Genomic DNA, 18,387 nt, shown 5'->3' with positions numbered 1-18,387 from the left:
AAGCCTATGAGTTAGTGTTTGGGAGTGATTCTGGATAGGCCAAAAATCACTTATGTGGAGAATCTCTATAAATCACTTAAAAGTGATTATATAGAGCTCCAAAAGAGATTTTGGCCTTATATATAATCACTACCAAACGAGCCCTAATTGTGCAAAGGCTTAATAAATATTACTAACTCCATATGCCTCTGTGCATCAAGTCAATTTGTTTAACTTCTAGTAACATGCAACCACTTATTTTTCGGTCTGGACCTGTAAACACATACACAGAGCAACTTTAACAGAACTAAAATTACAAAACTCATCATTGACGACAAATACGACAACCAGAAATGTTAGAGCAAGAAGCAACAAATAACATGAAAAGTGACTCTCTAGAACAAAACAAAGAATTCTTTTAACAAGTCCAATTCAATCTAGATGGTACAACATACTCCAACCCAGACAACATGCTTCGGGTAGATCATATGTTTGCCTCACTATTCGTATACATACCATGCCATAGCTTACTCACAGAAACCCCAAGACGGTAACAAAACTGTCATCACATGCTTATAATAGTATAAGGACCGGCTTGGAGAGCAAATGCTCTGACCAAACTGTCTAATGCAACATACAAAAGCAAACCCCCCGAAATCAAACTGTCCCTGTTTATGCGATACGTCAACCTCCCCCCGACCAGTAGGTACACACACTTGATATAGAAACAAGTTAGAACTGGCACACAATGGTGTTGCCAGTGCCCCGATGGCAGTTGTTGGATTGGCTGACACAGCAACACCTGTGGCGTGGAAACTGCTGTTTAGTGGCAGAAATTAACAAACAAGCTCCGAGAGCCCTCCAAGAAGAGCATCCACTACCCCCTGGTTTTGGCCCTCTTCATACCAAGACTGTTGTGGAAGGGTGACACAGAACCAGACATTGGAGAACCCTCTTCACGAAGTGTACCATTGAGCATTGCCAACTCTCGCAGCTGCTGTTTCTTGTAGAAATCCTGAGACTCATCCTAATAATATATTTTGAAAAGGAAAAGGAACCCAATTAGTGCCGAAATTATTCCAAAACATGGTCAAGAGTTTTGCTGTTTTGCAGGCAGAATTCACAAAATTAACTTGCCAGGAAGAGGAAAACCTTTTCCACATAAGAGGAGAGAACATACCACAGGCCTGAGTAAATCTTCAAGTACCTCACGTGCTTGTGATAAACGAGCATCAATAATTTCAACTGGTAGTTCTGCCTCCACCAGAATATGAAGAGGCTCGTTCAAATGTTCATACCCTGGCTTTCCTCTCATCATTTCTTCCTTCAGAACAAAAATAGTACAGTGAAATAACATTAGATCCTCACAATGAGGACTGAATAAACGGAAATTCTCATTTACAGCATAGCGCAACAGATGTTCATACTTTTGGTATGCATGAATGTGAAATCAGTGCAATCATCAAAGAAGAAAAGTCTCATTATTACCCTCGTCGGATCCTTTATGCTACCACGGCCCCTAATCAGAACACGGCACTCAGTAGTTGCTTCCACTCGTTTAAGAGAGTTCCCCCTAGGGCCCAACAACCGTCCAACAAAGTTATACTGCAATAATAAAATGATGTCAGACAACAAAAGAGAAATATATTGAGAAATTAACAGGATCTAGCAGTTCATCCATACATTAGGATATTTGTCCACTGGAATATCCACTCGGATTGTTCGCTTAACAATTAGACCAGATGAGCTACTTGGAGAATTAAGCCAGTTTTGTGTTGGTGAAGGCTGTAATAAACCTGACATCTGAGCAGTGGAATCCAAGTACGTTAAAACCTAACATAACATATAGGGAACCGTTATTTATATATTTCACTACACATATGAGAACATAAGATATTGGTCCTCGAAGAACCTCCAAGATCCTAAAAAAGAAACTCATTAGGGATACATCATTGCAGCTTTGAAGAATGTAAGGAATAAATAACTAAACAGAGAGAAAAATGTACACCTTAACAGATACAATGGAACTCGGAAAATTTCCTGATATATACGACTGTTGAAGGACAGTAAATATAAAATGAATACCATTACCAACAATAATATCATTTTGCAATCCCTCTTGCATACAGAGGCATTCAGTAGCTGAAATGTTTCAACACCATATTAATAATGAAAAATGGCTGTGCGTTGTCAGGAAAACTCAATTAACAAACATAACCAAAGGGTCAGTACTCTACACAGGAAAACCAGGAGTCCAATAATCTCCTTTAGATTGGACAAACTCTTTTCAATGCTCTGTATTACTACTAGGAATTGCATCTCATGCCAAGTGTAAGATCTAATAATATGTCATATACTCGAAATATGTTCTCTCAACAAACAGACAAAGTCAGAATAAATGGAGAACCATATCAATTGAAGTAGAATTCCAGAAGCAAAGCTAATTGATTATCATTTGGTTGTTGATGTTAGCTTCAGACTACCTGTCTCAAAATGGCAAATTAATTGCAGGCACCTAAACAAATGTTAAGAGTTAGCATGAAATGTAAAAGCCGTGTCAGAAATGCTTCTAAAAGACAGTAAAATTAGATGGAAAATAAGGTTATGTTAAGTTAATGGTTAGTATCCGTACTTCTGATTGAAACCGTGAAGCCCATCCGTTCACATCAGCACCTCCATTTGAAAACATTCCTCCAGAAGCCAGGGGGCTAGCATGTTCAAGCCCACTTTGACCTAAAACTGATGCATTCCCCAACAGTGTAGTTACACGCAATATTTCTGCTCCAAAAATGTCAATTTTCAAGAATAAGATGTACCGGTTAGCATTTGTTATAAGGTTAGCAGTCACCACAAAATGGAGAGACAACACGGATTTTTCTTCTGAGTCAGTTAAAATCAATGTTTCCCCCATGTAATAAATTTAACTTCAAAAGAGTACTGTAACATCAAAGTAATGAGAAAGTTAATAAAGAAAGGAAGCCTATTAATTGTAACAATAGTTATGAACACCATCAGAAAAGAATACACGAGAACCCAAGTTAATAGAGGGGCAAAACCCCATAAAAGAATATACATCCACAAAACATCACCACCTGATATGATAACACCAAAACCGCTAAAACCTGAGAAATCAATGTCAATATTACGAATCTAACAAAAATATTTAGATTCCTCCCGGAGAGAAGGAAAACCAAAAGAACAAATACCCATAAAGAAGCAAACAACAAGCCCTCGCAAAAAGAAAGAAAGAAAAACTTATGGATCAAGCTATGTCTTCAGCTAGGAACTTGGTGAATGAATTTGCTAATGTTGGATTACAAGTCAAAAACCTTTACCTCAGAAAGGTTCACCTTTTGGTTGGGACAGGTGATTTCGTAGTCTTTAGGTATCTGTGTTCGTAGAAAGGAGAGATGGTTGGCAAAAGGAGGGTCCCACCATAAACATCCAAAGACCAAGTCACATTGGCAGTATCACTCTATATATGACGGCCAGGTTTATCAATTGTTATCCTCTAATTAAAATGAAAACACCCAATGCTTGTTATGTCAGCATCTTTCCCACCGATAAACACAAGATTTTACTATTATCCTCCCTTTTGGTCTTAAAAAAAAAAAAAATTTCTTCAACAGTTATTTCGGGAAAAAACATCATTTGTATAAACAAATAAGAAAAACAAGGTCTATAAGAGAAACCGAGAACTAAACATTGAACTCCAAGTCAGACTAAACAAGGTAACCTATTTCCTACATCCGAGGTATGTGAAAGAACTAGGTGCTAGAAGAGACATAATCAAGGAGGGATTGAAGTAATGGTATTGCACACACAATCATTATAATCCTGTTGTTCTTCATATGCAAACCAGTTGCCTGTGATATGTACACCTCTTCAATACTTTCCAACAATTACGAATTTTGAGTTGGAACTGGCATTCCAAACCAATACACTAAGTGATGGTTTTGATAATTCTACCCCATGAAACAAAGTACCCCTGAATTTTTTAGATGAGCTCAGCATCCTTCATTGGATTTCTCAATACATACAGCCTACAGGCATGCAATACAATGTAGCTCGAGCTAAATGAAATCACGAGACAATTAGTCCCAACTTAGTAGTTGCTTGTCCTTGTAATCCATTACATATCATTAGGAAGTGCGTGCATAAACTAAACTCAACAAATTTGATTAGCAGGATCATTAGCATCTCTAATAACTTAGCACATATAACCAAGTTAAAGTAATTACGAGTCTATTAAGTGAGTTGAGCAGTGATTAATTTCTAATAGTACTATGCTTCACCACTTTGAGTGTTTTGTAAATGTTTGCTTCGCATAATCATGTTAGATGAAAAGGGTATGTCCTCATATAACCAGTGAAGTTATTCGAATCGTTTGATTCGGGTTGAGCAGTTACTGATCGCAGAGTCTTCACAGTTGAACATTGCAATTGTACCCATAAAAGCACTTTAGATAAACAATAACAAGCTGAATTCAAAGTTCGAAACTGACCTTGGTTTATTAACCTGCAGCAATGCGGTAGCAAAGGCAAAAATGGACCGAGTTTGTGGCGCTCCGCAAGTAACTCAGATAGATATCTGGAAACACAGAGAGCAAAGCTATTATTATACAACATCATGCTTCGCAAAAAGAAAAAGAAAAAAGCCAAAAAATAACGATATTTATTATGATGATGATGATGATAATTGATAAAAGTCAACAAATCAATCAATCAAGCTCAAGCTTTCTTCTTCACAAGAAATCTAGGCAATCGATAAATTAAGAACAGATCTCGCGACATACTTTTCTTGCTCGGCGGCGACGAGAGCTACGGATGAGGCGGAGCGAAGGCCGGAGAGGTGAGGAGAGTGAGGTGCCGACGGCGACGGCGAGTACGACATATACCTTCCACCGCCCGATGATGACGTCATTTCCACAACGCCTCAACCGTCCGATCGTCGTCTTCTTCTTCCGGTCGTCTCTGTCTCTGAGTCTGGGGGGACTCTGTGTGTGTCTGGGGCCGGCTGGTGGGACGATCGCGATTCCCAACCAGACGCTCGCTCTCTCTGTCTCTCAAATCTCTCAATCCAGGTCTAAGCGTCGGTGGATTTTCATTTATACTTACACTGCCTTTTACTTTCTACCTTCCCCACTACTACTATACTAACTACACAGTAACTTTTTTTTTTCTTTTCTTTTTACTATTATTTGGAAAGTAATTTCTTTTGGTATGCATTAATGAGTAATCTTCTATATGCCATAGAGATTGATATGTCTATCTAAATGTGATATATGATAATGTAACATTTCAGATTGTCTTACAAATTAAATTTGTTAATTTGTGGTGGGAATTGATTGTTCGGTATGTGCAAACTTTTTCTCGATTAGTCGATAAATCTATTTGTGCACAGAATTTCGGCTAAAAATGCAAGTTTGTGTTATTAGGAAATTAAAATTAAGATGTTTAATGGTGGCTGATTAGTGTGAAACCTATAATAATAATAGGTCTTATTATTATACCAAACCTCTAGTATAGACCATGGAGCGAGAGGGGTTGGCCATCAATGGACTCTTTAGTCTCAAGTTCTCAACCATGAAAATTGGAACCCTAGAGAGATGGCTACGTGGATCAATTTAGACCCATATCTTCATTGGCATGTCGACATTTGTTGTTTATGGCCCTATCAATTCTTTGACATCGCTGTTTCGTATGGCAATGAGTTTTCTGATTTTCAATATTCCTAAATTACATATAATAATTGCTGCCAATTATGTTGACTAAAAACATAATTTATGTGCAATAATAGCATCCTCCCCAATAATGCTTTGAAAGAAAGAAACCCAATTATAAACTTAGCGGTTGGTATGGTTTGACCAATTAATCCAAATGTAACGTACACTTTTGTATGAGCTATGAAGACAAATTGACCAAGTATTAATAATGAACAAACATTCTTCTTTGCCATTAAATTTCATCATGTTTATGCGTAGTAATATTGGATCAAGGTCAAAGCAGTCATCAACTTTAATTTTTATTCATTCAAACCATCTAAAAATCACCATATAAAAGAGATATTGCAGTAATTCTAGTTCTTATAAGGAGATTTACATTATAATATCCCTGCTTTGAAAGTTCCCACATATGAAATGTAATGAAATCTTTCTGGTATAAATTCTCTAAAAATTCCCACTAAATGGGTTCTCCCTTGTGCATTTGTCTATAATCCAGCACCTATTTCTTTCTCATTAATGCATACTCAAAAAATTACATAGATATATCAGTAGGTGCTTACAGTTACCTTCCATAGGTATCTTTAATCCCCATCCTGTTGTTTTTTCTGCATTGTAATCGGTAATCCTCATACCCAGATACGCATGTACGAAGTTGTCAATCAGATTAGTGGCAAATAAATATTCACTACACGCTTAGATGGATCATGAAAAGTCTGTTTTCTTAGTCCGAGTGATCGCGGAAGCGGATAATTCTGTTGATGAAGGATCTCTCGCGGTGATATCTGTTGAGGAAAATATTACAGGTGATGAATATTCTCATGTGCAAATTAGTAAGAGTAGCACGACAATAACAATTTCAAAGCGGACACAGGGCACAAGAACATACATGACAAACGACGACATGCAGAAGCAAGCGACCCCAATGGAGAAATGAACAAAGAAAGTCGGCCAGAAATTCTCCCTGTCCAGAAATATCCTCTCAGAAATAATAGTTGTTATTCCTGAAAACAGTAGGACCTTCCATCCTGAAGGTAAGCATCTGTAAAAAGAAAATGAGGAGGAATCCTGTGAAGACAGAAGAAAAATTAGCACATACAAGCCTATGAGGTTAAAATCATTCACAAAACATGCGAGATAAATAATTAACATCATACCTGGAAATATTGCTTGATGAATACCCCAGAGTACGCTATTCTCAGGATCATATCTTTACCATGTCAAGAAACCAGAGACTAGAACCAATAAATTGAATTGCAATTGCTCACAATGCACATTACTTACCGATCAACACCATTCCAGACTGATGATGTCATCTATATTGCCGTGTCATGTAATTTTTTGTGAAACAAAAACAGAAAAGAAAAATTGAATAAAGACAATTCTATGTCTCAAAAAAATTTCAGGTCAAATGCACCAAGAGTTGAATAAAGACATTTCTATACTGTGAGCTTTGTACACCGGAAAAGCAGCAACCTTATGTTCTTACTCTTCTGACAAAAGCATCTGCAAAATGTAGCAGCCGCTTTCTTGTAAAAAAATGAAAAATAACTATTAAAAAGTAACAGAAAATATAAGGCAAAAGCTTTACCAAATAAACCTAAAGAAAACTGCCTAAACTAGGAAAAGGATACTTATTGAGTTTGCCAAAATTAAGCCAACTGCACCAGCTGAGTTGATCAGCAGGATATTCAGTACTACATGTATTATTGCGAACATAAACGTTGAAAGGTTTGACCGTACTAGTTGCTTCTCTTTTGCAACGGCATGTAGAAATGATTCAGATGTTCCTGATGTAAAACCAAAGCACATTCTCAGTTCTAGCTTGATACCTTTTAGGCACAGCAGTAAGATCTTTAAGTTAACACCAAACAAAACCAAAAATTGATGATATAAAAGGGGTACCAGTTCCAAATGAAAGACTTTAGCAGATTGTCAATGGATTGGGAGACACATACGATTTATTTTTTCAAACAATCACCACCACTTTAGTATCCTAGTCCTTAGCGGCCTTACTACATCTTAATACGAATTCCTTTACTTCAAAAATAAGGGAATTCATCATTCGAAAGGAAGTAGCCATAAAAAATTTCATATCTCATTAATATAATGCCATAATTAGTAATGAAATAAAGAAATCATAAAGACCCATAAAATAGAAAAGCATTAACTCAAGTACATGTTGCTTGATATTCCTCTAACTATGGCTCATATGCCTGCGAATATTGACAAGAAGAATCGGAGCATTACTCACCATTCATAGCCAGAACAATTATATAAATGCAATAATATCGAAGGGCTGTTGATGCCTCCCCATCACTCCATTTCTGTCCGTACAACAATCTGATGAGAGAATAAGCATAACTTGGACCAAACGCCATAAATACAAGACCTACAGGATATCTGAGCATCGTGAGACCAAGGAAACAACTAAGGAAGAAGACTTCAAGAAAAGAACAAATATCAATTCCTACTATAGATAATTATCTTGCTCCTTTTGTGGTCATCAACCTGTCCTATTTCATAATGTATCAAAATCAGATCTTTTAATTTACTCATAATACAATGAATCAAAGGCCAATACAAGTGTTTTCACTACCTGATCTCTCTGTTACAACATAACATGCAGTGTCTGCATATCTGCATGCTACAATTAACTTTGTAAATTTTTCTTTTCTAAAAGACATTTTCTAGGTTGTTTGAGTCCCTTGGGTTCTGTTCATCATAGTTTCATATGTGATCTAAACGACTGAGATGCTATTACAATAATCAACTTGGCTACTTATTAGATCGAGACTATACACATATATCAATATATATTGTCTATAATTTTGATCTGTATAAACAAAGGAGAAAAGGAAATTGAAATGCACACATGCACGCACCTATTAACAAAACCAGTTTAAGGGCCTCTGTAAGGCTACTTCCTAGCCTCCTGTCTTTATTTGGGTCTTTTCCTGTCAACGAAAGATATTATTGGAAAATTAAAGTTTGTTAGATTTAGCACTGTATGATGCAATATTAATGGAACCATGGATTTTTCTCCATGGATACAAACCAAATTTGAAGTGTGCACATAGCATATGTGAAGAATCATTTGTAACTCACATGAAAAGAAACAAAAGCAGGAAGAAATTAACCCAAAATCAAGATAACATCAAAAGAACCATCAAGTAAACAAAGGAGGAAAGTAAACCTGATGCAGACCTTGCAAATGTAGCATAGGAACTTTCTTCAAAAGGAAGAAACACCAGCCTCACCACTAGGCTCCCTAATAAGTGATAAATATCATAAAAAGAAAATTCAAAATTACTGACATGTAGTCTCAGAACAAAATGAGATCTTATTGTGATGACAAAGTGATTAATTGTATGACTCAAAAGATCTGGACCAAATAATTACCTAATTTGTCCACAAGTCCATATACGGCTTGGTTATAATATGTCGCCCACCATAAAAGGACAAGACTTTGTCCTTCTTGAAGGATCAACTTCATGAAGGATTGAAGTGTAAACAACTTACACATGTCAGACAGCTGCCCATCATAATGCTTCTTATTCTTTACTCTGTGAAAGTATTAAGCTATCAACTAAAGCAAATCTGTTAAAGACATAAGATTTAATTGAAAAACAGTGTTGCTTATCATATCCTTTCTGCTAAGCCAGCCAATTGTAATTGTCAATACATACGAATATGACAAATAAATCTGACGAGTGAAGAAATACAAGTTGTGATAATATTCCACTCAACTACACAAATCCACACATTTGATAATCAAGATTGACTAGCTCCCATGAAACCATTCACAGTGAACATATGACACTGGATTATTGCCTCCCAGATAAGACCAGGACCAACAAGGCACTCTACAAAAACGCTTGCCAAAAATAAACAAGAAGTCATTTCTGCTGTCCAAGAAATCAAATAGCGTGATGCCCACATATTTGGCCATAAGAGACATCAGCTAAAGATCTTATGAATTCCCTACTTCTCTCCACGTGAAGAATCCATTCTTAACGTATGTCTTTTCAGTTAACATTGGATTATACTCATGCATTATCCCGTAAATTTTTTCCCTTCTGAGGTATAACAGAAAATGAAAATTCATCATCTACAGAAAATAATGTAGAATTAGAAGAAATAAAAAAGAAAAATACCTGAATGGAAAAATAGCAGAACTTCTACATGTACCAAAAAGAAGAAAATAGACCCAATAACCTAGGAACAAGCACACTCCATATGCAGTTTGTGACAATGAAAATACAATCGCTTTATCCTGCAACCAATCAAATGATAATTCATAATTAGAAGTTGCATCTAATACCATAAATAATCAAGGTCAAGGATTGGTAACCACCCTTTAAGTAAGTTCGGTTGGTGTGTCAGTTCTAAACACTCCAATTTACTACAGTAACTATCCTTCCTCTTCAGAGAATAATCCTTAATAACAGAGGCCCTCACCTACTCATATTGACTATTCAGGTTCACTGGCAGAATACAAATTTATTTCTTCATGGTCCTCTCAAATGGATAATAGGTTAAAAAGTATATTTTACAAGATTTGTTCCCATGTCCAGTAACCAATAAAATGGTTCCAATAAAGCATAAAATTACTGGTTAAGGAACCAGTGGACACCACCCATATGAGGTTCATATAACAAAAGGGAATCAAACAGATCATTACACACTTCCTTGCAGGTTTCATTTTGAATATAGTGAACAATGTTAAAAAATGAATAAAAATAAAGATTGCCAGAATAATTTGATAAAAACTCTTACCATGTCAGTTTGCTTGACAATGAGAATGAACATTGTTATGCAGCGGGAAAGAGTAGCAACTGTCTCAACTACTAGCCTTAGTTTAAGCAGAAGCAAGTTCTGAGAAAGGATATACAAGGGCTCTGCCAGTAGTTCAAAAATACATGCAGAGCCTGCCACGTAAAAATGACTCATGTCACTGATACATTAATGTGAAACAATTAATTCATTTAAGCAAAGCCAAATTGTCTATGATTTCCAATCATCAATGATTCTTGTTATAAAAGCACTGAAACAATATTGATGAGTCACAAATCACAAATGGACTTGAAAACCAAACATATATCGTATTCATAAATAATTTTTGAATGAGTAGTCATAACAAATTATGTGTGAAAATCTCCATAAACAGAGAGAAGCAGCAACAGCAACAAGACATACTTTTCTAAAAGAAAATAATATATATAGCAATCTACCATTAATCAAGATTGCTTGCCCATATGGATCAGAAAAGCTTAAGCCTTTATTCCAGAAGACAACACCGCATGCTGCAACAGTAAGAAGAATTCCACATGGGGGAATTAACCAGGCAAATGTCATTATCTTTGCTATATTTTCTTCTGTTGAAGTACCATCACTGTAGCATAATACATAAGAATTACAGGTCCTTAGTTGGTATAAATAAACACATTGCTATTAAAATGAAGAAGCACCTTTTCATGTCTGCCCGAAGGCATGCTCGCCGAACTCCCTCACGACTGAGAAACAGTACACAGGTGACAAAAAGAGGAAATTGTACTCCATAGAGCTGCCACCAGAAGACAAAAGAAATACACAAATGACTTCACAGTGAAGTAATTAAATTTCCAAATCAAATGGAAATGCCACAACAGATATTCAAGCTCCAAGCCCAGCTCTTTGAGAGGCTGTATTGGACTGGATTGCTAGAGTTTGGTCCAGTATAAGATTGGACAATTGCCCAATTTAATGGAAGAACAAGTAACAAACTAAAGCTTACAAATTTATCATGTGGGCTACAGTTCAATCCAAAGCCGAAAAAGAAAATATATGGAAACATGTAAAATAGACAAAGATTTAAGAGAAAATCAAGCAGGAACTTGGAAAATGCATAAAGGATGGAGAAAGTAGTATATATTGTTACCGCAAAGTCCTCAACTGAAAGGTGCCTGACGATCCACGCATTGAATATAAATGGAATTCCCCTTGACAAGAATTGCGTAGCTGATGCAACAAAAAAGAAAGCAAATTTGCATCATCTTCATTCTAGGGTTTGTTTGTGAGAGAGAGAGACAGAGAGAGTGAGAGAGAGGGAGAGAGACTGACCAAGCAAGTACTTGAAGGTGCGAGAGAAACTGCTGTCAGTGATTGATTGAGATTGAGATCCAACCGACGAAGCTCTTGACATCTCGATGAACTTTTCTGGGATCTCTCTCTCAGAGTTCAGAAGCGAAAGGGAGAATGAGAATGAGAGACCTTCGAATTCCAAAATATTTCCGACTTTAAGTGTTTGTAACAAATGTGAACAAAATAATGATAGCTGGATTCTTGGTTTTGGTGGTGGTGGGCTTGATAGATATGTGCATGAATATTAGTTGGGAGTGGATTTTATTATATATCTCTCTGTAGAGAGAGACTATACGGTCTGCGTGTGTTTAGAAATTTAGAGAGAGAGAGAGAGAGAGAGAGAGAGAGAGGGAAAGAAAAGAAAAGGGTGTGGTAGTGAAAGAACAAAGCAAGACAAGGGTTTGGAGACTTGACGAGTTTTGCTCTCAGCAAAACAACAACAACACACCCAGCTCTGAATTTCTCAACCTTACTCCCACAACTCTTCGGAATTTTACAAGTCTAATCTTCGGAATTTCATCCAGTTTTGGGATAAGACGATAATTCTTCGGAATTTTACGAAGATGATGACGACGAAGAAGATGGTGATGGCGATGATGGGTCTGTGCAGTTGGTGGTGGCTGGGAGCGTGGTATGGTTTAAATTATAGCCGGACGGCTATACTTTTAAAATATTCTATTAACAGCGTATAGCCGTTCGGCTATACTATTAAAATATTATTTTCATAGCGTATCGCCGCCCGGCTATATGCTTAAAATATATAGCCGCACGGCGATACTTCTAAAATATTGCATTCATAGCGTCTAGCCGAGCGGCTATACTTGTAAAATACTCTATTTCAAGAGTATAGCCGCGCGGCTATACTTTAAAATATTCTAATTAAAGAGTATAGCCGATTTTAAAGAGTATAGCCGACCGGCTATATGGGTAAAATATTCTACTTATAGAGTATAGCCGCCCGGCTATACTTTGTATTTTTTTTTTTTTAAAATAAAAATTATTCAAATATTTACTTTTTAATTATTTTTATTTTACGTTGACAACAGTGGACTGATGGAGGGTTTAATATCATATGGGTTGGGCTAAGACCAAATTTTGGATCCCGACTTGGGCTCAGTCCAAAAAGAGAGTAAAAAAAGTTGATGGAGGGATTGGTTCTCTTCCCGCTACTGATAACAGCAAAAAGTAAAACTTTCTCACTCTCTCTCTCAAAATTTGAACTGAAACATTTGATCTGAAACTCAAAGAATGGCAGAGATGGAGGAAACCACAGTACCCTTTAAGAATCTCACTAGCAGAGAGTACCCAGGTCATAAGAAGAAGGTCCTCTCTTTCTATCGGTTACATTTTTTAATCCAATTTCAAGCTCCACAAAACCCTAATCTCTTGCTCTCCATTTTCAATATTCTAAATTTTGTATGTGTCATTATGAAAAGGTGCATTCTGTGGCTTGGAACTGCACGGGCACGAAGCTCGCATCGGGCTCTGTAGATCAAACCGCTAGGGTTTGGCATATTGAGCCCCACGGACATGTAAGTTCAGCTGTTCCAATAAAATTCATTATTATTTCCCAATAAATTTATTATATTTCTATGTAATGAGGGAATATTTGTGTATATATGTTACAGGGTAAGGTTAAAGATATTGAATTGAAGGGGCATACTGATAGTGTGGATCAGCTGTGTTGGGACCCCAAGCATGCTGATTTGATTGCCACTGCCTCTGGAGACAAGACAGTTCGTCTATGGGATGCTCGTAGTAAGTCATTGCTCTTTCAAGTTTCAATTTTTTAGGTACAAAAGATTGGAATTTGATGTTATATCCATCTGGGTACTTCAGGTGGAAAATGTGCGCAGCTAGCAGAACTTAGTGGCGAGAACATTAACATCACCTATAAACCTGATGGGACGCACATCGCCGTTGGTAATAGGGTAATGTTTACTTGTGCTCAACCTCTATTGTATGAGTTTGTGAATTTTCTGCTTGTGAATAACTTCATTGAATTTTCTGATTGTGAATAACTTAATTTTGTTGAATTATGAGTAGTGGGTGTCAATGGCTAATAGCTATGTTTTGCTGTTCCATATTCTGGTGTTGCTGTTCTTATGCTGATTTTTGTCCCTCCTTACAATGTAGGATGATGAACTAACAATTCTAGATGTTCGGAAATTTAAACCCATTCACAAGCGAAAGTTCAATTATGAGGTAATTATCGAAAGGGATGCTTTTTTTTAATTTCTTCCTTGTATATTGCATGTTCTATATGAGTTTTAGGCTATTAATGTCTTATCAGCACAAGGCTTTTAGAAAAACTTTGTTACTCAACCTTGAGAAGTCGTTCAATTCTGTATGATATGCAAATGTAACCTTAGAAATTGACCTTAAGAATGATTGCTTGTAAACACAAATCACAATATGTTAAGTTATCTCTCTTCTCTTCACACACACACACATAACCAAAACATATTGGCACGCCACTATGATGAGTTGCCGATGTTGCAGCTGTCAAAGTTATGAATTTATCAAGAAATAACTTTTTTCAATGAACATGAGTTCTTTTTAAATTTTTTGTAGAAATGTCTATATTCCCATGATTATGTTTTTTTTTTCACGTGTAACTTGTCCATAGATGGTTTTTCTGATCCTTACACAGAGTTGCTTCATCCTAATACAAGGGATGCCGATAAATCCTGTTTATATTATCTGTCTCTGTACCTCAAATACATATTGAGTATTCTTCTTCTTTTCCAGGTTAATGAAATTGCTTGGAGCACAACAAGTGAAATTTTCTTCTTGACAACTGGAAATGGTGAGAACAAGTTTTCTGCATAATTTCTTTCTACATAATGGAACTTGGAATGGGTATTTTATTGTATATTCTCTGGTTCAGGTACTGTTGAAGTACTAGCATACCCATCTCTTCGACCAGTTGACACTCTCATGGCTCATACAGCTGGGTGTTATTGCATTGCGATTGACCCACTTGGAAGGTATGCTACAAAGATGTATTATCTTTTCATTTGTTTAAGGGGAAAAAAACTGTCTGATTTGATCTGGGCCATTAACTTGCAATATTAGTTGGTACTGTGCATATAAACATGTCCACTTTCATTGATCCCATCACGAGAAAAGAACATTTATATGCTGTATCTACGTAGTTCTATTTATCTCTGTTCCAAAATTCTCTCTTGAAAATGTCACACGAAGACTACTTTTAGCTCTTTTAAATGCTCTTTATACAATAACAGGTATTTTGCTGTTGGAAGTGCCGATTCCTTGGTCAGCCTGTGGGATATCTCAGAGATGCTCTGTGTGAGAACATTTACAAAACTTGAGTGAGTTCTACCCTGAATTCCCTATTATTCAGATTCTTTTTTCTTTTTAAATTCTGCAGTTAGTGAATAACTATGGACATTGCACACATTCGTTTACCTTAGGTTCTTGTGTATACTTTAATCATCAGCATCCCTATTCCTGGAATGATCTCTGTTTGTACCTTTCTCAGATCGCCTGTGAGGACAATAAGCTTCAACAACACTGGAGAGTATCTTGCTTCTGCCAGTGAAGACTTATTTATTGATATAGTAAGTACCTTATGTGGCTCACTACACTTGGAATTTATCTCTTCAAGAAGTATATTCTCCCTTGTGGGAGGATGTCTGGTTACAAAGGCTGCAGCCTGTCATCATAGCTGGCCAGTTTACTACTGTACACTGACTTTGTTTTGTAGCTTAGACGCCATTTAAAAAAAGAAGAAGATATATATGTTCACTGAAGTTTTTATTTTTTGTTTACAAAGGATTTGTAGCTAATTCATTCATTTGAATTCAATCCATCTTTCATCACCTAAGTAAAACTAGTAACAATATAACTGCTGCTGTATAAAACAGTCCAATGTTCAAACTGGGAGGACAGTGCATCAAATCCCATGTAGGGCTGCCATGAACAGTGTTGAGTGGAATCCTAAATCCAATCTGCTTGCTTATGCTGGGGATGACAAGAACAAATACCAGACTGACGAAGGTGCATTGCTGTTTCTTGTTCCACTAAGCTTATTCATCAACACAAGGCAAACCTAACTGATGCATGTTTTGGCCCTCAATTTGTTGCAGGTGTTTTTAGGATATTTGGCTTCAAAAACTCAGCCTAATGTCTGACCTCATGTCCAAAAGAACGCAGATGTGTGATTATTTGACAGCAGCTGACAGGTTATGTCCAAGACAAAGTGCGGTGTGTGACCACTTGGTTCTGTTTGTACTAAGTTTTCCCGAGTATTTTTTAAAGACAAGGCAAACTCGGCACTTTTTAAAGGATGTTTGGCTTAGTGCGGCCTTCTCCGAGAGTTTTGCCCTTTTTCTGTTTGCCTTGTAAGTAGAGCACTTCTGTGCCCGTAACCATTTGGTTCTAAACTTCCATACTATATCAAAAAGAACAGCGTATGACATTAGATAGAGCACTTTTGAGCCCGTAACCGTTTGGTTCTAAATTTCCATACTATCAAAAACAACAGCGTATGACATTAGATAGATATTGAGTACTTGACACTTTTATTTTCTACCTTCAGGATATGACACACTTGTGTTGCTGTATAGACAAAGAACAATATAATTTTGAGTAAATTGATGTTTGAGAAGTTAGCATTGAATGATAAATAATCACATGTACAAAAAGAGCACACAAGCAGTATCCCCTTGATCTGGCTGGAAGTAGTACATATGCGAACAGGTTTAAAGTTGCAGGCGCAATATACTTCAGAGGTAGTGAAGGAGATAAGATCAACTTGCTAGCTTTCATGTTGAATGATCAGAATCCCGAAAGGGTGTGTAATTTGGTTGTTCGAGTGAGTCTGGCTAGTAATCGGACCAAAGATGCTTCATCCCCCATTCCCCTTTTGGACATTGAAGAAAAGGGTGATCTTACAGCAGCAAAAGAGTTATATACCATGACAGGTATCTGATACTAGCAGACTTCCCAAGTGTTTGTTGAAGACTCGTATAAACAGTGCTGGGCTCTGGCGTGTCCGGGGTTCGATCAGATCAACCCACGACCCGTAGGCATGAAGGAGTTAAGCAGCAAGCAAGGGCCAGGATATTGGGTGGTTGGAGGGATTGCTTTCAACGTACGTGTTGGGTAGTTGGAGGGATTGCTTTCTGCCGTCGTTCTTTCCCTTTCTCTCTGCAATTTGCATTTTGTGTTTCTTTACTTTGCAATGTATGACTTGTTTCCATCTCTTCAATGTTTCCGTTCTCAATTGCAATATCGTTCAAGTCAGACAGTCTGCAGATAATAGAATTGGTCAAACCACAAATTAAACTGAAGCATATACACAAATCCCTCTAATTCAAGAGCATTAACTACCTTCACAAAGCAGCCACAAGAACACGGAAACTCCTCAAAGCTCAGAAGCCGCATAGCATGAATTTCGATACCGGAAACACCAAACCTGCAAAGCAAACAAGGCAGATGGTAATGAGATACTGAGAGCACCAAGTCACTGGCTTCCATTTGATCTCAACACTTGAGCTCTTCATCCTCTTCCCGCTCTGTGGCTCCTTTGACAAATCAAAGCTAGCCCCCTTCATCCTCAGCTCTTGAATGCACCTAGTGAGTGCCCTGTTGTCAGTCTTCTCCCTCTGCAACTGGTTCCATACCTTCCAGTACCTGCAAAGATTCACCTGCACCAAAAACACAAACACAAAGGAGGTCGAGACCGACAAAATGCTAGGTATCCACCATTTTTTACAGATGTGCTCTTCGGAATTAACCGAAGATGTGAACAAGATGGTCATGAAGAACCCATGAAAGATTAAGAAGAAGCAGCAGAGTTGAAAGATTTCGCGCCGGATGGAGTCCATTCGGGACTCTTTTCGGGCAATGCGCCGGCCAAAAAGGTCTTCTTCTCTTCGCCAGAGCTTGAGAAGCAAGAGATGGCCGGGGCTTTCAGAGATTTCCATTAATGGGTGGTGTTGGATAGCTGAAATAATGGTCATGGCAGATGAGAGTTTCTGTTGGTGCTCTTCATCTACTGGGATTTCCACAACGTGGGCATCTTTCATCTCAGCCATTGTTATAAAAAGAAATTCTTAAATTTGAAACCTTGAAAGAGCAAAAAGAACAATGCAGAAATTGAGAGATTAAGAAAAGCAAATGAAATGACAAATTAGACAGAGTGAGCTTTGAGAATTAGCAGTGGGAGAGCGCAAGTAACAGAAATGATTAGTATCGATTGCTTTTGGTGGAGGAAGAAGAAGGACTCTCAGGTATTTAAATTTGTTGAAAATAGCCTGAGAGTGAGTGAGAGCGTTGGCTGCCAACGGTTACTTTTTTTCTTCGCAAACGGTCCGATTCTATGGCCGTTTATTTTATTATTTTCCAACGGTCACATTTCCATCTCCGACGGGCCTGGAAAGTGTTTGGGTCTAATTCTTATAAGCCCATATGAGTGCGTGGAATTCTACGGACACCCATTTGTGAAACGGGGTTGCTTATCGTTCAGTTAGGTTTGCTTTAGAGAGGGAATACAAAATATGATTTATTTTCAATACAAATAAAACTTGGAATCC

At 37.3% G+C, this 18,387-nt stretch overlaps 4 protein-coding genes across 9 annotated transcripts; 1 reads left to right on the top strand and 3 right to left on the bottom strand.

Annotated features, from left to right (window-relative positions):
• Positions 1–321: 321 nt before the first annotated feature.
• LOC117630788 (KH domain-containing protein At5g56140) lies at positions 322–5,070 on the bottom strand. Of its 5 annotated transcripts, none has more exons than XR_004586255.1 (7): positions 4,775–5,070; positions 4,484–4,569; positions 2,612–2,757; positions 1,663–1,812; positions 1,407–1,584; positions 1,160–1,303; positions 322–1,006 (listed from the first exon to the last, which is right to left on the bottom strand). XR_004586255.1 is itself a non-coding variant. In XM_034363564.1 (7 exons), the coding sequence occupies exons 1-7, from the start codon at positions 4,900–4,902 to the stop codon at positions 857–859; spliced, it is 978 nt and encodes a 325-aa protein (XP_034219455.1). In that variant the 5' UTR covers positions 4,903–5,069; the 3' UTR covers positions 336–856. The 5 variants fall into 5 exon arrangements, 4 of the variants coding, with proteins under 4 accessions (XP_034219455.1, XP_034219456.1, XP_034219457.1 ...); XM_034363564.1 differs by having other exon boundaries at positions 336–1,006; positions 1,160–1,299; positions 4,775–5,069; XM_034363565.1 differs by having other exon boundaries at positions 336–1,006; positions 1,160–1,299; positions 1,663–1,782; positions 4,775–5,069.
• A 965-nt stretch (positions 5,071–6,035) lies between these two features.
• On the bottom strand, positions 6,036–12,442 carry LOC117632334 (protein RFT1 homolog). Its single transcript, XM_034365778.1, has 14 exons — positions 11,804–12,442; positions 11,622–11,701; positions 11,173–11,267; positions 10,936–11,096; positions 10,481–10,632; positions 9,859–9,977; positions 9,104–9,267; positions 8,898–8,972; positions 8,587–8,658; positions 7,956–8,093; positions 7,336–7,491; positions 6,859–6,911; positions 6,591–6,769; positions 6,036–6,486 (listed from the first exon to the last, which is right to left on the bottom strand). Exons 1-14 carry the CDS (start codon positions 11,883–11,885, stop codon positions 6,426–6,428), a joined length of 1,587 nt encoding a protein of 528 aa, XP_034221669.1. The 5' UTR covers positions 11,886–12,442; the 3' UTR covers positions 6,036–6,425.
• A 518-nt stretch (positions 12,443–12,960) lies between these two features.
• LOC117631641 (THO complex subunit 3) lies at positions 12,961–16,295 on the top strand. 2 transcript variants are annotated; one of them, XM_034364905.1, is made up of 11 exons: positions 12,961–13,147; positions 13,261–13,356; positions 13,453–13,582; positions 13,664–13,755; positions 13,961–14,029; positions 14,576–14,633; positions 14,715–14,814; positions 15,073–15,159; positions 15,330–15,408; positions 15,715–15,847; positions 15,937–16,295. In XM_034364905.1, exons 1-11 carry the CDS (start codon positions 13,073–13,075, stop codon positions 15,972–15,974), a joined length of 957 nt encoding a protein of 318 aa, XP_034220796.1. In that variant the 5' UTR covers positions 12,961–13,072; the 3' UTR covers positions 15,975–16,295. The 2 variants fall into 2 exon arrangements, with proteins under 2 accessions (XP_034220796.1, XP_034220797.1); XM_034364906.1 differs by lacking the exon at positions 15,073–15,159 and having other exon boundaries at positions 12,994–13,147.
• Positions 16,296–16,405: 110 nt separating this feature from the next.
• Positions 16,406–18,128, bottom strand: LOC117631642. The gene is made up of 2 exons (XM_034364907.1): positions 17,183–18,128; positions 16,406–17,101 (listed from the first exon to the last, which is right to left on the bottom strand). Exon 1 carries the CDS (start codon positions 17,887–17,889, stop codon positions 17,224–17,226), a length of 666 nt encoding a protein of 221 aa, XP_034220798.1. The 5' UTR covers positions 17,890–18,128; the 3' UTR covers positions 16,406–17,101; positions 17,183–17,223.
• Positions 18,129–18,387: the final 259 nt, after the last annotated feature.

Source organism: Prunus dulcis, chromosome 6, assembly GCF_902201215.1.
Source record: "Prunus dulcis chromosome 6, ALMONDv2, whole genome shotgun sequence".
Taxonomy (NCBI): domain Eukaryota; kingdom Viridiplantae; phylum Streptophyta; class Magnoliopsida; order Rosales; family Rosaceae; genus Prunus; species Prunus dulcis.
Note: the sequence above shows the minus strand (reverse complement) of the source record. Positions and strands in the feature narration are given on the sequence as shown.